At 42.7% G+C, this 18,119-nt stretch overlaps 1 protein-coding gene across 14 annotated transcripts in view; it reads right to left on the reverse strand.

Annotated features, from left to right (window-relative positions):
- The window catches only part of EFCAB11 (EF-hand calcium binding domain 11), a 191,497-nt gene that overhangs the window by 165,937 nt on the left and 7,441 nt on the right, over positions 1-18,119 (reverse strand). For 11 of the 14 annotated variants that reach the window (XM_021099597.1, XM_021099596.1, XM_021099595.1 and 8 more), the window contains 2 exons: positions 6,269-6,370; positions 4,765-4,855 (listed from right to left, as the gene is read on the reverse strand). In XM_021099597.1, coding sequence (XP_020955256.1) covers positions 4,765-4,855; positions 6,269-6,370 — 193 coding nt within the window. The other 3 variants (XM_005666383.3, XM_013978370.2, XM_005666382.3) reach the window with 3 other exon arrangements.

Raw genomic sequence — 18,119 nt, forward strand, 5'->3', positions numbered from 1 at the left:
TCCTAAGAATTTCTTAATAATAACAAACCATCATCTACAAATAAGCTTTGGTCGTTATGACAGATACACAAGTCATGAGCATCAACACTAAGGGGAAAACAAAGTTGTAAGTTTCCAACACTGAAAGAAATCTAAAATTTTGAAACCCAAATATTAAATATTTTATGTTATCTTTAGAGATAATATAAATTAGTACCAAGTTCTGATTTTGTTTTTTACGTACGATGTCATCTCTTGGTTTAAGAATGTAACATTCCTCAAACGCCTTCCTTAGGTAGAAAATTTACATGAAACTTTTTATGTTTTCGTAATTTATATGGAGAAAGCTATAGTTAGCAGATGCCAAGCAGCCACCTATTAAAAATAAAATCTCAAAAACTGCTCCTCGTAGTAAAGCAAACACATCCATAAAAAAAAAAAAAAAAAAAAAAAAGTTGAAAATAGGACTTTCCATCATGGCTCAGTGGAAACGAATCTGCCTAGCATCCATGAGAATGCAGGTTCAATCCCTGGCCTTGTTCAGTGGGTCAAGGATCTGGCATTGCTGTGGCTGTGGCTGTGGCTGTGGCTGGCTGCTGCAGCTCCTATTCGACCTCTAGCCTAGGCGCCTCCATATGCCATGGGTGCAGCTCTAAAAAGACCAAAAAAAAGGGGGGGGGGAGTTGCTAAGAGATACAGAAGGACTTAGGGTAGATGATATAAAACAAGATACAACAAAATAACAAAATGAAATGAAACATCAGCAGATACAGCTCAACAAAGAAATGTAAGAGGAAAATAAAACTATAACAGAAAAAAAAAAAAAGCCACATTGGACACAGCGCAAAGGAGAAGAGACATTGCTGAAAATATACTGAGAGACATGGTGAACAATGCAAGCAAAAGAAATAGAAATTAGCAAAAAAGGAGTTCCCATTGTAGCTCAGTGGCAACAAACCCAACTAGTATCCATGAGGATGCAGGTTCGATCCCTAGCCTTGCTCAGTGCGTTAAGGATCCAGTGTTGCCATGAGCTGGATCTGGCATTGCTGTGGCTGTGGTGTAGGCCCACAGCTGCAGCTACAATTTAACCCCTAGCCTTGGAACTTCTATATGCCTTGGGTGTGGCCTTAAAAAAAAGACAAAAGAAAGAAAGAGAAATTAACCAAAAAAAAAAAAAAATTAAAAAGACTTCCAATATAAGCACAATCAGCATTTTTGAAGAAAAAGAATATGAATCAAAAATGTTAATATTCAATTCATTATGTATCTTTATTCAAGGACAGTCACCCAGATGAACACTGTTGAACACGGAAGACCCCAGGGAATATAGTTCTTATGATCCCTACCTAGAGGATAGACTTTAGCTAAGCGCAAACTACAGCACAAAGACGGGACCTGAGCTTTGAATCTATCTAACTATAGAACTAAGATTAAAACAAAAGAGACTGTGATTGCGAAACACAATGTGAATGTTATGAATCCTGACTCTCTACATATATATTTATAATATGATATATATATTATTTATTATTTTTTAAACCATGTTTATTTTATTCATGATAAAATTGCTAGAGTAACCACCACCAGACTAGTTAGGCAGCAATTCACAAACTTTATGAACATGTCTCATTTAGTTCTTACAAAGCCCTCAGATTTAATGAATGATATACCACGGTTTCCATCAGGTTATAAAATGAAATAACTCTTCGATGCCCTATGCCCCAAGTCTGTCTTTTTGGACAGTTTGTTTTGGTTGCTTTTATTGTTGTGGTTGGTTGGCTGTAAAGTGAAGGTGTGACATGGGCAAGTCCTTCCGACAGAGACTACCCTTGGTCTTCAGAGGTTTCTTTGGGGAGAATCGAAGAATCGAAGATTATGAAAACGTCTTTCCCCCTTCACACCACAGATGCTGGTCTCATTGGAGTCTCCCTCTCTGGCTGCCTTTTGAGGGGTCCTGGAATATCAGCTTTCTTCTTGGTAACTGGGCCTGGGAATGGACTCCATTTGCACTGGTTGACTAAGGCCAAGCTATCCAAGTGCCTCCCATGCTGAGTGTCTAATCTTAGAGACGCTACGTAATTTGCATCACTGACAGCCTCAGCAGCTGCTTTTCTTTTCCTTGTTTTTGAAAAGTAAGTGCACCACTGAAACAGAGACCTGTGGAAGGCGGACATCTCTGTTTCTCTGGCCTACTTCGATTTACACTCAGAGGAAATATTTCTCTCTCTTTTGGGGTCAGAGCTCCATTTGATTCTTCTCATGCATCAGTTATTCTGGGTTAGGGAGTGTGGGGCTATAAATAATAATACAAGTGAGACTTGAGGCAGGTCATGTGCAATTAACTCAAATGCCTTGTTTGGCTGTAGACGGCAGTGGTCTCTATAAACTCTTTTGATCACAGTCCTAGGAAGATTTGTGGCCATTCGAATACATTTATGTGTAGATTATGGATGGGTGCTACAACATGAACATGTTATGTTCATTATAAAATATAATATAGAAATTTCTTAAGAACTAAAGATAAAAATATTTTACTTATTAATGGCAAATGGCTTTCGGCCATCACCAGATATTGTTAATAATATTTAACAAGGACGATGTGATTTCACATATTTTATTATTTCTGAATGTCTTGGTTTAATCCTTTGTGACTGAGCAATTTCAAGTTCAGTTTGTTTTAATACTTCGTCTTAAGGGCTGTCAGAGATACCAAAAGAGCTCTTCGATTTCAAATTCCATCTTCTAATAATGAAAAGACTTAAGGGTTTTTTTTTTAATTATTTTGTTGGTATGGCTAATTGAAATTCAGCTAATAAATATCTGTCTCTCTTGCTATCAATTAGTTGCTCTTGAAAACTTATTGAAGTGATTACATTTTTGTACTTTTAAAAATTCTGCCCTGAAACCACTGAAACTTTGTACAATGGTTTTTCCACTAGCTTAAGACATTCCACTTTTAACTTATGGGACATGCAGATATAAAGGGTCTTAATAGGTGACACACATCACTTTCTAAAATAGAGTCATATTTCCAAACATCCATTTTCAAAAATGCTCTCCCTATAGCAAAGGTTCCTTTTGAGAAGCGGTGACTTTTTCATTCATTGTTAAAACACCACTTCTACCTTGAAGGGCTATATTTAAGTGTATTTTTCAAAATGACACCTGCAGTATAAGGGGACATCTCCTAAAACCATTTAACACATAAAGGTCAGCAAATTTGGACACTTGTCTTTTTGTAAAAGGAAAATGAAATAATTCTTTGTTCTTTTGTCAAAAAGCACTGCCATGCGGTGGAAATACATTGACTTTCATTACTCATCTCATCACAAAGTGTACACAAAGATGCTACTATATTTTAAAGGACTTGCTGTTCTGGAATCAATTAAGTAGCACTGTCCTGGGGCACTGTGTCTGGCCTCTGGCTTGAGCTCCTTTTCTCTTCAATGACTTGCTCGAGAACCTGCTTACAACTGACACAGCAAAAGAATTTCATATATGTCTCTGTTAGTGACAGCCAGTGCAGATCCTGATTTCAAATACCCCGCTTGATAATTTCTACTGAGCAGGGCTGGCTTCTGGTCAGATTTCATGAAATTATATTTATCCAAATGGGAACACTTGCTAGATGTCCCCCAGTATCTGTTCTCTCCTTCTTCCTCAGTATCAGAAACTCCAGTTGAGTGCACATGTCTGCCCAGAGCACGGACGACATTTTCCAGACCTACCTCCCCGCTTTGCAGCTACTCATGGCCTTGGAACTAAGCTTTCATCACTGAGATGTAAGAAGAAATAATGGGTAGACTTAAAAAGAGGGCTATATCTTCTGCTTCCTTTCTGCCCCTACCTAGCTAGAATTCAGGTGTGATGGCCAGAACCTCAGCAGCCATCTTGAAGCAAGGGGGAAAAGCCAGGTGCTGAGTCAGCCAGAACAACAAGAAGGCGAGAAATCCAGGTCCTTCACATCTGTGTTGCCATTGAATCAGCCCTGGACTCCTTATGTTTATGTGAAAGAGGACATTGTTTCCTTTTTTTGAGCTTTGTTGTTTGGGGGTTTCTGGCTCTCACTGCTGTACTGAACCCTAATTAATACACCTGGTAACAGTGGCTGAGGAGTTCACAGTTAGCAGTCAAAGAAGAGACAGCTCTTTCACTTTCTCCTGGTAGCTTGTGCTTGCACAATTCACATTCCTCCAGTCTGCAGTTTTTAAGACACTTGCCCATTTTGTTGGGATTAGTCTATAAAGGTACCATAATATAATCTTTAAATCTACTTTGTCAGGTGTACGTGAACTGCAACATGGGTCAACAACTTTGAAAGCCAACGAAGGAGGGGCCGCCATTGATCCACCCAACTCTCCTTTCCAGACAACCCAAGAATCATGTGTAACCTGTGTCTGATGAAATACAGACCAAGGGTGAATACCAGCATCCATGGCAAGTATTAATATAGCTTCAGGGCGGGGGGTGGGGGGGTGGGGCTCGTTCCATACATACATATACAAAGAAGTTCTACTTTCTGCTTCTCTCTAGTGCTACGAACAAGTATGTTTTGCACCTCCCGGGTGTGCAAGCACCCCACCCACTTGAGTCCCCTCAAGGGTGTGGACAGACGAACAGCTAATTATAAAATTCTCTTCTGGATCACAACGATATGCTGTGAGATGAAAATGCTCACTAGTGAAAAATACACATAAACGAGTGTTCTCCATAAAACTGAAAACTCGTCAAAGCAAATGGTAAATCATGGAGTGGGCATACATAAAGATTTTGGTGCCTTACCTAAAGACCTCGAGAATAATCCTTTCGGGTAACTTGGGTGCCACTTGCCTAAATGCTTTTTTGAAGTCTTCCAGAGTTAAATAGCCACGATCTATTTGAAAACAGAACATAAACCATTCACTTACTTCTATAAACCCTATGCCCTGCTATTTCAGCCATAATATTTGCATCAAGATGTTAATGTATTACTAGGAGAAAAGCAGTCATTTGTAGTCAGTTTTACAAGTAAGGTAATCTGAGATGATCTCATTTGAAGAATTAATGATCTAGTATGTTCTCTCTTGGTACAGTCCCAGATGTTCCCAAAGGTCTCTTCCAGCCCTACCATTTGCCGATTCTGGTGCTTCAGGGACAGGACTAAGGAACAGACACAGCAACAATGATATTAGGCTTTGAGTCTTTGTGAACTGCCACAACAATTCATTCTTCAGAATTCCTCTTTTTTTCTTGCTTGGTATTAAAATTATAGCATATTAATATTTAGAGGGAACCATTGCAGCAGCCAAAATAGTGAACCTGGGCTCCACTAGTCTTTTGATCCTGCGTGTGATCTGTGGGGAGGGGGTCAGAAGCTACCTCTCTCGGCTGCCCCGGGGTGGGGGGTGGGGACACCTCCTCCAATCATGTGTGGGTCAAAGGAGGAGTCAGAGAAAAAGGCCCCGGTAGCCTCCCACAGTTCTGTATAAGTGGTCATCACCTATATTTCTCCATGGCCAGCCCTTCTGCTGTCCCCATGACAATGCAGGCAAACCATAAGTACGATGACATAAATGCAGATACTCTTTCATCCATCATAAATGTCAAGAATTTAAGATCATGATGGAGAAAAAAAAAATTCACCATCTAAGGTAACAGCTAACGAATACAGTAAAATAATATTCCCAATATACTGATTATTTTATTAACTAAGTATATGTTCCTATTCGTGGTTCCTTAATAGCGATTTTGTTTTGTTTTGTTTTTATGGCTGCACCTGCAGCATATGGAAGTTCCCAGGCTAGGGGGTGAATCCGAGCTGCAGCTGCTGACCTGCACCACAGCCACAGCAACATAGGATCCAAGCTGCCATCTGTGACCTACACCACAGCTCATGGCAATGCCAAATCCTTAACCCACTGAACGAGGCCGGGGATGAAACCTGCATCTTCATGGATACTAGTCGGGTTCTTAACCTGCTGAGCCACAACAGGAACTCCAATAGTGATTTTTTTTTATATCAAAGCACTTTAGAGAGGAGTTCCTGTCGTGGCTCAGTGGTTAACGAACCTGACTAGTATCCATGAGGATGCAGGTTCCATCCCTGGCCTCACTCAGTGAGTTAAGGATCCGGTGTTGCCATGAGCTGTGGTGTAGTTTGCAGATGTGGCTTGGATCCCACGTTGTGTGGCTGTAGTGTAGGCCAACAACTACAGCTCTGATTCGACCCCGAGCCTGAGAACTTCCATATGCTGCGGGTGCAACCCTAAAAAGACCAAAAAAAAAAAAGTGCTTTATAGATACTTACAGTGCCTGTCAAAAGCTGTGAAGATGTGTCTTATTTCATTCCAATATACTTGAGCTTCCTTCTTTTTCCTTACGATGCTTAAAAACTCCTTAAGTACTATCCCTAAAAGTTGGGGGGAGGGGAAGAAAAAAAAACAATTTGCCAAAAATTTAAAGTCTTCCTCTTTAAAAAGAAAACAACAACAAGAAAAAAATGGAAAGTGATCTTTATCACAAACAAATGTATCTTAATTTTGGTGAACAGTATTTATTCCTAAAGAGTTCTAAAGTTGAAAAGATATTTTGTTAAAAGCTAAGTAGACGCTGCATGAGCCATTGCCATAGCAAAAGCATAGACGCTGTTGAAGTAAACTGAGCTTTCCCAGATAAAGAAAAGGTGACCTCGAACAAGTGGGACACTCTTCCTTCTAACAGGTCTAACAGACTGGCCCGAAATTACTTACGAAACAAGGTCTTATAATTTTTCTATCCTTATGTGCTTCTTTGATCCCCTTTTTTTCTCTAGCCAGATGTCATTATGGAAGGTTTTTCTCCAGCTGGGAGATCAGGGCAAAGAAGCAGTTTCTCAAAAGTCAATACCAATTGCACACTGCAGATAAAGGGGGAGAGAATATTCCGTAAACAATAGAGCTGGCACCGTCCCCAGCCTTAGGTACACCCCATGACTGTTCTGCAGCCTTGGGCTCTGTTTCCTGTGATTCTCATAATAAAAGAGCCCAGCGTGATCATATGAGATTGGATACTGTGCTTACAATGTCTATTAAAATGAATTCTAATGTGATCTTTGTAGTAGGTTTAAAGAGCGAAGCCAAGAATTTAAACATTTTAGTGAACGGAGCCCTAAATATATAAAAAGAGCAGTTCATTTTTGTAAGCCAGGATTTCCGTTTAGAAAATGTATCACTGTTTTAAAAATAGCCCCAAATCACACCATAACCACGTGCTAATTTTTAAAAACTTGCACCCTTTGCCTTTCGGTGAGGTATATTGAGCTGTATACCTTTCTGAAAATAGCTCCAATGGGTTTTTTTTCTTATTTTATTTTAAGGTTTATTGAAATATAGTTAATTTACAAGGTTGTGATAACTTTTGCTGCAGAACAAAGTGACCCAAGTTTTACATACACACATATCCGTCCTCTCTCAGATTCTTTTTCCACATAGACTATCACAGAAAACTGGGTAGAGTTCTCTGTGCCACACAGCAGGTCCCCGTTGGCCAATCATTCCATATACCTTGGTGTGCATATGCCAATTCCAAACCCCCAGTCCATCCCTCCCACCCCCCTGCCTGTCCCCTTTGGTAACCACAGGTTTTCTAAAGTCTGTGAGTCTGTTTCTATTCTGCAAAAAAGTTCACTTGTATCTTTTTTTTTTTTTTAGATTCCACATATAGGTGATACTACAGGATGTTTGTCTTTCACTGTCTAACTTCACTCAGTATGACAGTTTCTAGGTCCATCCGTGCTGCTGCAAATGGCATCGTTTCACAATTTTTTTTAAATGTAGAAAATGGTTTAATGTTCCACATTTTTCTTACTTGTAGTTAAAGATTTAGAAACTAAAAAAGTCAATCTATCTCTATGTGTTTAAATGATTGTTTCTCAATGCTTTAGGCCCCACTGTGTGCCAGGCACTGTGCTAAGCTCTGGAAACAGAGGGGAGAGAGAAAACACACATAGGAATCCTTCCGTAGACTCTGGTGAAGGGGAGATCTCTCACAGGAGTAATATTTCGGCTAAGACCTGAGTGATAAGGACTAACTAAAGGGTGGGAAGAAGAGCCTTCCAGGCCGTGGAAAGGGCATGTGCCCAGGCCATGGGGTGGGAACCGGGAGAAATGAAAAGAGACCACTGCAGCTTGAATGCAGTGAATGACAACAGTGCAGGTCAAGGTTGGTAACGTAGGCTGGGGCTGGAAGACACTGACCCTTGTGGGCCAGAGAAAGTAATTTTATTTTAGTTGCAATAGGAAGTCAATAAAAAATTTGCATTGAGAATTGTCGTGATCTGACTTAGATCTTTGTCAAGATCTCGCTGGGTATCGTCTTGAAATAGCACTGGGGAGAAAGCAAAATATAAAAAAGGAGACTTGTAGGAATTGCCCAGTGGCTCAGTGGGTTAAGGATCCAGCGCTGGGACTGCAGTGGCTCAGGTTGCTGCTGTGGCACGGGTTGGGGCGGTGAGAACAGAGAGGAGAGGAAGGTTTTCAACACGTCGCAGGACAGATGAAGGGCTAGACATGGTGCATGAGAAAGAAGATGTCAAGAGCAAGTGTTCTGGCTTGAGCACCAGCTGGTCTGAGGAGTCATTTAAAGAGATGAGGAAGGACTTCTCATTGTGGCTCAGCAGGCTATGAAACTAACTGGTATCCACGAGGATTCCGGTTCCACCCTGGCCTCACTCAGTGGGTCAGGGATCTGGTGTTGTCGTGAGCTGTGGTGTAGGTGGCAGATGCAACTTGGATCTGGCGTTGCTGTGGCTGTGGTAGGCCGGCCGCTGTAGCTCAGATTCGACCCCTAGCCTGGGAACCTCCATATGCCGCAGGTGTGGCCCTAAAAAGAAAAAAGAGAGAGATGAGAAAGACAGGGAAGCAGGAAGGGGTGATGGTGAGATGGAGTTGCGATTTGGGGAGCTTAGCTGTTGGATGCTCTGTTGACAACCAAGACCAAGAAAGCAGCAGGATAAACGGTAAGCCACGGGCGCACCTCGGAGCATCTGCCAGAGTGTCTGGCGCATGCTCAGTACAGCGCTCAGCATTGCACACAATTAGCGTTATATGGAGCACTGGCCCCCAGGGTAGGGAAGGGTGTGTTCTGGTATAGCTCCATTCTCATCGAATCGCCCTGGTGACCCGAGACCATACAGAAAGCTGCTGGTTGAGGTTAAAATTCAAGTCTAGTCATGCCGTGTTCCCACAGCATCAAATCTAAAACTTTCATTTCACGCGCACCAAAAGCTAACCAGTTAAACAACATCTAGAGTAGCTGAAATTCTTTTCTTTAATTGACTTCATTTTTTTAAAATTGAAGTATTGTGGAAGTAGTTGAAATTCTTGAATAAAGTATTCACCGATTGCGGCCCTTCACAGTCTCGCCCTTTCCGGCCCCCTAGCAAACGTCCCAGCGCTTCCCCAAGACCGCAGGCCCCTTCACACCTCCGCACTGGAGCACCTGCTGGACTACGGGCTCACTGTCTGGAAAGTGCTTTCTCCTGTCTCCCAATGAGTGTTTACATCTCCTTCCAGATGCAACTAGGGCTTTACCTCTTCTTTGAAGACTTCCTTGATTTCTCCCAGCAAAGTCCCTTTCCTGGGACCCAACAGCCTTCATAGCACAATCACAGATCTGTCGGGTCCCTAGGCTAAGTATGTGGCCACATGTCTGCCTGAGGGATAGCGTTGCCTATTGTAAAAATTTATCCCTGGGACTTAGTAAGATACCTTGCTGGTAGGGGGCACTGCTTACACATTCACTGAATAAGTTAATACAATCATGGGAAGAGGTTCTTTCTAGTTTTCAGCAAAAGGCATTAAAATGTGTTTTAAATGTTCTTATAACTCTGTAAACTAATGCCAAAAAGTAGGTCACTTTGGAGTTCCCGTCGTGGCGCAGTGGTTAACGAATCCGACTAGGAACCATGAGGTTGCGGGTTCGGTCCCTGCCCTTGCTCAATGGGTTAAGGATCCGGCGTTGCCGTGAGCTGTGGTGTAGGTTGCAGACGCGGCTCGGATCCCCCGTTGCCGTCGTAGGCCAGTGGCTACAGCTCCGATTCAACCCCTAGCCTGGGAACCTCCATATGCCGCGGGAGCAGCCCAAAGAAATAGCAAAAAGACCAAAAAAAAAAAAAAAAAAAAAAAGTAGGTCACTTTTTATTCACACAGCCTGCAAAAGCATCGTTTTAGAAACCCCAATTTCTTAATACATGTGATATAGTAAAAAACAAAATTCAGAACAAAAGGAAGTGTATGCATATTGCCCTTCAATTACTGCATCTGATTTAGAGAAACAATAAAGGGAGGGAAAAAGCACAGTTCCATGGTTCAGTGTGTGACTCGGATTTGCAAGGGGAAAAAAAGTACCTGAGTGGTGATATCTTCTAAATTATATGTTCAGAAAACTCATCAGTGTTTGGAGCTATAAAGCAGTCGGGTCTTTATGTCATAATCTTGGAGGATACAAAGCAAATGTTCTTTAGTGTTTCCTAGGAGAAAATGTACGTGGATTTCGACTGTATGTTTCTTTTTTAAAATTGTTTTATTTCAAAAAATTTTGTTAGTAGATACAGACTATTGCGTTGGGAGTGGACAAGCAATGAGATCCTGCTGTATAGCTCAAGGAACTAATATCTAGTCACTTGTGATGGAACACGAGGGAGGATAATGTGAGAAAAAGAATGTATATGTATGACGGGGTCACTTTGCTGTCCAGCAGAAACGGACAGAACACTGTAAATCAACTATAATAGAAAAAATAAAAATCTTAAAAAATGTTTCTAAATTTTTATTTTTTTGGCTGCACCCATGCCACAGCAGTGATCCAAGCCACTGCAGTGACAATGCCAGGTCCTTAACCTGCTGAGCCACGTGGGAACTCCTGTTTCTTCTTTTTAAGTGGTAATAAACAATCCATAACACAAACCACTCTATATTTGTAATCAAGTTCATTCATACTATTTTCCCAAAGATCATATACCTTATTTATTTTTCTTTTCACGGCCCCACCTGTGGCATAAGGAAGTTCCTGGGCCAGGAGTTGAGTAGGAGCTGTAGCTGTGGCCTACGCCACAGCCAGAGCAACACCAGATCCCTAACCCACGGAGCTAGGCCAGGGATCAAACCTGCATCTTCACAGAGACAATGTTGGGTCCTTCACCCACTGAGCCTCAATAGGAACTCCTCCTAAGTCACTATCTGTCCACATAAACATATGCCCTCTGCCCCATCCTGACTCCTGCTCTTAACATGTCTTGATCTTCAGTGGTAACACATGCAGGTACATTTAACACCATGTGAGTCCCTTTCCTAAAAACAACAGAGAAGTGTCCATGCAGCTCGGCTCTCATTTGTAGGAGCATGACCACTTTCCGAAGTCAATGCATAAAGGTTTGCTATGCCTACAGCTCAATAATGCACACACATTAATGTAAGTTTTATACATCTTGCTGCTCTTCAAATGGCCTAGAAAAGGTTCCTACTACTAGCTCCACCTGCTGTCACAATACTCAAACCTAAAATTCCTGCTTCACAAAGACTTTCCATAATTCTATGGCCACCAGATTTCATACCTAACGAGACATGCATTACCTGTGTCTGCCTCAGAGCCAAAGACCATGTTCAAAACATTCTCATTTCAAATACAAGGCTGGGTCTTCTCTATCGACTGTTCCAGTAATAAGAGTTACCTAGGAGTTCCCGTCGTGGCTCAGCAGTTAGCAAACGTGACTGGCATCCCTGAGGACACGGGTTTGATCCCTGGCCGTGGGTTAGGATCCGGTGTTGCTGTGAGTGTGGCTTAGGCCAGAGGCTACAGCTCCGACTGGACCCCTAGCCTGGGAACTTCCATAGGCCACGGGTGCAGCCCTAAAAAGACAAAAGACAAAAAAAAAAAAAAAAATGAGTTACCTAAACACACATCGCTGTGGTTACACATGAGGACAACAACAGGAACCAGAGAGACCAATGTGTTTATCTGCATTCATTATTAATCAACAGAAGGTGTTCAGAAATTGTCTACGTAATTAGATTCTATCAGTAGTTTTGGACTTTTTATTTTTTTAATTGTAGGAAAGGTTCTTCTTTATAAAACAGGAAAGCCTGATGTGTAGAGACGGAAGGCAAAGCTGTTCAGCTTGGAGTGGGGTGGGCTCCCCACCCTTCCCTCTCCAGCAGTGTCCCTGCAAGTGTCCCCGCAGGCCCCAGGATGGCGGATCATGCCTTAAAGACCACTGGGACCAATGATCTGTACAAATCCTTCCGGACTCTGCAAGTCTGAGCATTTTTCATGCCATCGGAAGCATTTCCTTCCATTTTATAAACTACTCTTGGCAAAATGGACTCTCCACATCCTATAATGAATATATACATTTTCTTACTCTCCAAGCTACTTGATACATGTGATATAGATAAATCACATAGAGAGAAAGACTGGAAATGTTCTCTTTTCTCCTTTTTTTTTTTTTTTTTTTTGTTTTTCAGCAGTTTCCTAGGCGAGTGATCATCTTTCACCACAGGGGTGGATATATTCAAAAAGTCCAACAAAACTATATACATTTTTCCTTGAAAGTTTCCATTATGTGAAAAATATATATATATATATATTTGTGTATATAAATATATCTATATAATATATATATACTATACATATCTATTTCTGTGGTGGCCAGTTCGAAGCGTCAGGGTCAGCGCACAGAGAAAAATCCTCTTGAAAGTGTAGTCATCTAGTTTCTGGCTATGACAGTGAGCTTAAATTAGAAACTGCAATAAACCAGGGAGAGCGAAGAAGAAAATAATAAAAATGCCAAGTTATTTAGACAGGAAGTCTAGCCCTGGATTTAGTGGAAAAGGGAGGGCTCGCATTCATTGTGCCATATATTAGTTTTTCCAGGGATTGAAAAATGCCTAAAAGTGAGGGCTTAAAAGGATTAAAGTGGCCTTTTAAAAGGTATGATGCAAGCCTTTTCTAGTTCGAGAAATAAAATTCAGATTATGACTTTTGGAGGCCATGCAAGGGGAAAAAAAAGGATAAAATGTGCTTGCATCAAAGGATTGCTAGGACAGGAGGGGAAAGTGGCATCAGCAGCAGTGAGCTGCCACAGAAAGATGGGTAAGCAAATTCAGAGGACTAATATTTTCTTCCAGCTACATGCAAAGAATAAGGGGGTGAAGGGAAAGGAATCAACCTTAATGGAAGAGATCAAGTTTTACTACATCATTGGGAGGAAAATGAAGAGGAAGAGTAAAAATGGGTTACAGTAGAATAGAGAAATCCCAACCAATAAAAACTTATTTCTATCAAACATGGACTAGAATCGTTATCTTTTTTTTATGTACATCGCCTGCTCATAAACCTGCAAAGCCTCCTCAGCGTTAACAGTGCAAAGTCCTGATACCTTATTCTGGAAGGTAAAGCTTCATTATTCCTTCTAGGCAAACGGGTCCTGAAACCTCCCCAACCCCAGCTCTCAACTTCCACCAGGGCTGCTGACTCAGAGTACAATTCGTTTACAGGGAGGCACTGGACTCCCTGCTGGGGTGTGATGCTAACAGCATGACAGCTGATAGCTTTGGGTACCCAAATCTGAGGGGTGCTCGGGGAGCGGGGTAGGGGGGTCCTGTAAAATGAGGGGCAGGGATCTGAGAGAAGACACTTGGACACTTGGGGGAAGAGGGCCTGCGGCAGGAATGTGGGAAGAGCGCCCCCCAGAGGAGAAAGTGCTGACCTGGACAGAGTGATCAAGGCCCTTCTCCCAACCATTAACAAACACCTCCAGGTAAAGCCTCCAGGATGTGACAAGCAATGTTTGTGTGGGCGCAGACTGTGCAGGTAAGTCTAAATTCACACCAAGCTCTGCACCCACATTGGCACCAGCAGAGCCCACAGGGCCCCGGGAGCTGAAAGACAAGTTTGCAGATGGCATCTGCCTTCGCTCATTCACTGGGTTCTCTGCTTTGCTTCTTCACATTTTCAAACTTTTTTTTTTTCTTTTTGTGGCTGCCCCTGTGGCATATGGAAGTTCCCAGACTAGAGGTCAAATGGGAGCGACAGCTGCAGGCCTACGCCACAGCCATAGCAACATCAGGTCCTTAACCCACTGGGCGAGGCCAGGGATCAAACCTGCTTTCTCACGGAGACTCTGTTGGGTTCCTAACCCACTGAGCCACAGTGGGAACTCCCTGTTCACCTTTTCAGATCCCACCCTTCTACATCCAGCTCTGCTCACATCTCAGGCAGGCAGGGAGTGTCCCTCTGTTTCAATTTCTTAGAGGTCTTCTTGTTCACAGTGTCATGTGACATCTGGCCACAACAGAAGTGACAATACTTCGTCTTCCCTATCACACGTGACACTTTTTAAAAAACGACTTTATGTCAGTGTCTGTGTCTCAGAATTCTTTTCTACCCCACAGTGAAACTTACTCAGCATCTGAAAATGGAGAATTATATAAATTAATTTAGGGGCAAATATCTGTAGGTGAGACCACAAAACGGTCCAATGATTTCAAGGTAAGTGTCACATGTACACATTTCTTCATGACAGAAAAGAACTAAGAGGTCAAGCGAAACCTGAGGTCAAACGAAACCTTGTTACACCTGCTATATGGTGGCCTCAGTTCTTTAGATAGGAGGCCAAAACATACCCAAAACAAACACCAAAAAATGTCTTCACAAAAGAACTTAAAAGGCCAGAAAATGGACATTTATATTTAAATTTAGGAAAAGAATACTTTTAATAGTCAACTATCTGGCTCAAAACAACTCAGACAAGATAGCAATAAACAAAAGCATATAAGCAAACTGACCATTAACCTCATTATCAACAAATTATCTTTCAATTACACTGACCCTGGATAGCATGACTGAGTCAAATAGTCCATAATTGCCGTTATGATTAATCAATTTCTTTAATTTCCCCACTGTTTATTTATTTATTTATTTTTGTCTTTTTAGGGCCACACCCACTGCATATGGAGGTTCCCAGGCTAGGGGTCAATCAGAGCTGTTGCTGCCAGCCTGCACCACAGCCACAGCAACTCAGGATCTGGGCCGGGTCTGTGACCTACACCACAGCTCATGGCAACGCCAGATCCTTAACCCACAGAGCAAGGCCAGGGACTGAACCCGCCACCTCATGGTTCCTAGTCGGATTCGTTTCTGCTGCGCCATGACAGGAACTCCTCCCCACTGTTTAAAGTTGAAGGTTAAAACTAAGCTCCTGGAAAGGCTTTTTTATTATTATTATTATTTTTTTTTTTAGCATGAAAGTAAAATACCTTCTTTGTCTTAAAAGGGTTATAATACAGGGAAACAGAAAGAAAGGGGGGCTGGGGGAGGCATGATCTAATCATCCAGGGGAAACAGAGATCTGAGGTACTTTGTTCTGGTTTTGCCTTAGGCGTAGCTTCTATGGATCTGGGATAAGAACACGTAAGACAGCTGTGTGAGCGTTCAGTGGGGCAGCGGGCCCGCAGTGCTTCATGGCATTTGGCACATTAGGCAACGTCCCATAAATCTCTGCAGTTGTTATTCATCTAAAATGCTTTATAGTTCATCCCACAGTGAAGGCAAGTCATCTGAGATCACACATGGTCTGCCCTGCAAAGAACTGCCCAGACCTGTTTGGCATGAAACCACTGGGCTGTGCTGAGGAAAGGTCGAGACACAGCCTTACAGAATTCATTACTGTGTCCATGGAACAGTTGGTAGACATCAGTGTCCACTCATCAGTCTCCTCCATGAGCCATCGGGAGCAATAGCCCAGATCAGGGCAAAACCATGTCTGTCTAGAAAAAGCGTTTCTCTGGTGGGGCTGCCAATCCTTGTACTTGGTTGTGCTTCTCTATCTGCTCCGGACACTCGGTAGCTCAGAACCAAATCTGACATTGATCTCTAGCGACTGCATGGAACCCTGTGATCTGCCTTTTGTGTACTGAGCCACTCCTGACTGCATCTCACCCATTACGTTCCAAGGACAATGACAACGGGCCTCAATGCTGTCACCATGACTAATATCACCCACGACACCACTAAAACCAAGGGAAGGGTTTATCAAATAGTTGAGAGGGTAAGCTTGGAGATTAGACTATGTCCTAGCTGGCTGTGCCAGCCTGAGCGGATCACTTAACCTCTTTAAGCTTCAGGAAGAGTTGCTGTCATGGCTCAGTGGAAACAAATCTGACTAGCATCCACAGGACACAGGTTCGATCCCTGGCCTCACTCAGTGGGTTAAGGATCCGGCGTTACTGTGAGCTGTGGTAGGTAGCAGACGCACTTCGGATCTGGTGTGGCTGGGGCTGTGGCTGTGGCCAGCAGCTGTAGCTCGGATTGGACCTCTGGCCTGGAACTTCCAAGTGCCACAGGTGCGGCCCTAAACAGCAAAAAAAAAAAGAAAAAGAAAAAGAAAAATAACACGTAAATGTGAATGACATCATTATAAGGAAGAAAAGAAGGAGTTGATGGCCTGAAATTGGTTCCGTAATAACAGTTCTAATGAAAAAACAATCCATGTTAGCAGCATTCAGGGTTCAGCAATGATTTCCTGCCAGGATGACGATTTTAATCTCTCCCCAGGAAGTCTGTGGTCTTGCGTCTCCCCTTTTAGGGGGACATGAACTGAAGCTAGTTGGAAAGTGAGTACCCTGGCTCCAAGACGACTCCTTTCATCACAAAGAAAGCGATGCTCTGAGAAGGCTCATTTGCCCTTGGTGGGAGAAGCCTGGAAGCCAGTAGCCTGAGGAGGGCGCTTTTGCAGTGATTTTGGAGCAAAGGTGCCGAACACTTTTGATCTCGTTCCTCCAGTCCAATCTCCCCCTGCATTTCTCAGATGACTAATTTACTCTGTAACCTTTTGAAATGTACTTAAAAATTAACTGTTAGGAAAAGGTGCTGTGGCGGGAAGCATCCTAACGATGTGAGGGAGAAGGGGGGGTGCGCGGAGCTGTAAGAGCCCCGATAGTAAACGCGAGGGAGAGCACGTGCAGCGACCAGGTCCGGGAGCACATCACCCACATCAGAAAGCCCTCACGGGCAAGACTGCATTCAGCATCCAAAAAAAAAAAAAAAAAAAAAAAAAAAAGTTCCAGTTTCGAAGCAATCCTTAGGCCTTTAAGAATTGGAGAAAATGTCCCAGAATAAGGCAGGCTTCATTCCACCTAAGAGAACTCAGGTGTGAAAGAGGCCAGGTGAAGCTGGTGCAGGCAGAGGAATGCCTGTCCCAAACCTAAAGCTTTAATATATGGCAGAACTAATATCAAAAGGAAGTTCCATGACTGCAAAAATGTGCGAACGGTTTCTGCGGGAGGTCCGAATGCAAGAAGCAGAGGGCTCAGGAAGGAGAGGTGCTGCTCATGAAATTTGCAAAACATCTCCGGCCACAGGGCCACCCTCTCTTAATAGCAAAAAAGGAAGATACGGGGGAGGAACTGACAGTGACATACCTGGAAGAACCTTTTGCCACCGACCAGTTCTTACTCTATATGGGAGCCCCCACACTCAAGAGAAACCTTTAGAACGTAATGAAAGTGGGAAAACCTTCTGCCAGAATGTATTCTTTACTGGACATCAAGTGACCCACCTGGGGGAGCAGCCATAGGAATGGGACACAAGCGGGGAAAAGCGTACAATATTGAGCGTGGGGAATTTTGTTGGAAGTGGAGCCCTTCTGCGGCCAAATCTGTGACAAGGTGAGCTCGAAAATAATTAAGGCATTTCTGCTGTGGCACAGCGGGTCAAGGATCCAGCTACAGTGCCTCAGGTAGCAGCTTTGGCTTGGATTTGATCCCTGGCCGGAGAACGTCCATAGGCTGTGGGAGCGGCCAAAAAAAGAAATGAAGTAATCAAGTAATGAATTGTAAATCATTAAAAACATACAAATTCATGCATCCACACTGATAAAAAAGAGATTGATCAATCAAGAAGAAAGGAAGTTACTGAAAAAAAAAAAAAAAAAAAAAGACAAAGCAGGGAAGTTTCCTGCTTATAGTAAAAATGCCCAGAGCTAACTGGTAGATGCACTGGGATTACACAATCATTACTCTGCGACCACTATGGCAGCAACAGGACCAGATAAGAATCATGAATGGATACCAAATCTAGGGGGAAACTGTGATGAGAAGAAGAATATTCGCCACGTTTTCCAC

The sequence above is a fragment of the Sus scrofa genome, chromosome 7 (assembly GCF_000003025.6).
Source record: "Sus scrofa isolate TJ Tabasco breed Duroc chromosome 7, Sscrofa11.1, whole genome shotgun sequence".
NCBI classification, from domain to species: Eukaryota; Metazoa; Chordata; class Mammalia; order Artiodactyla; family Suidae; genus Sus; species Sus scrofa.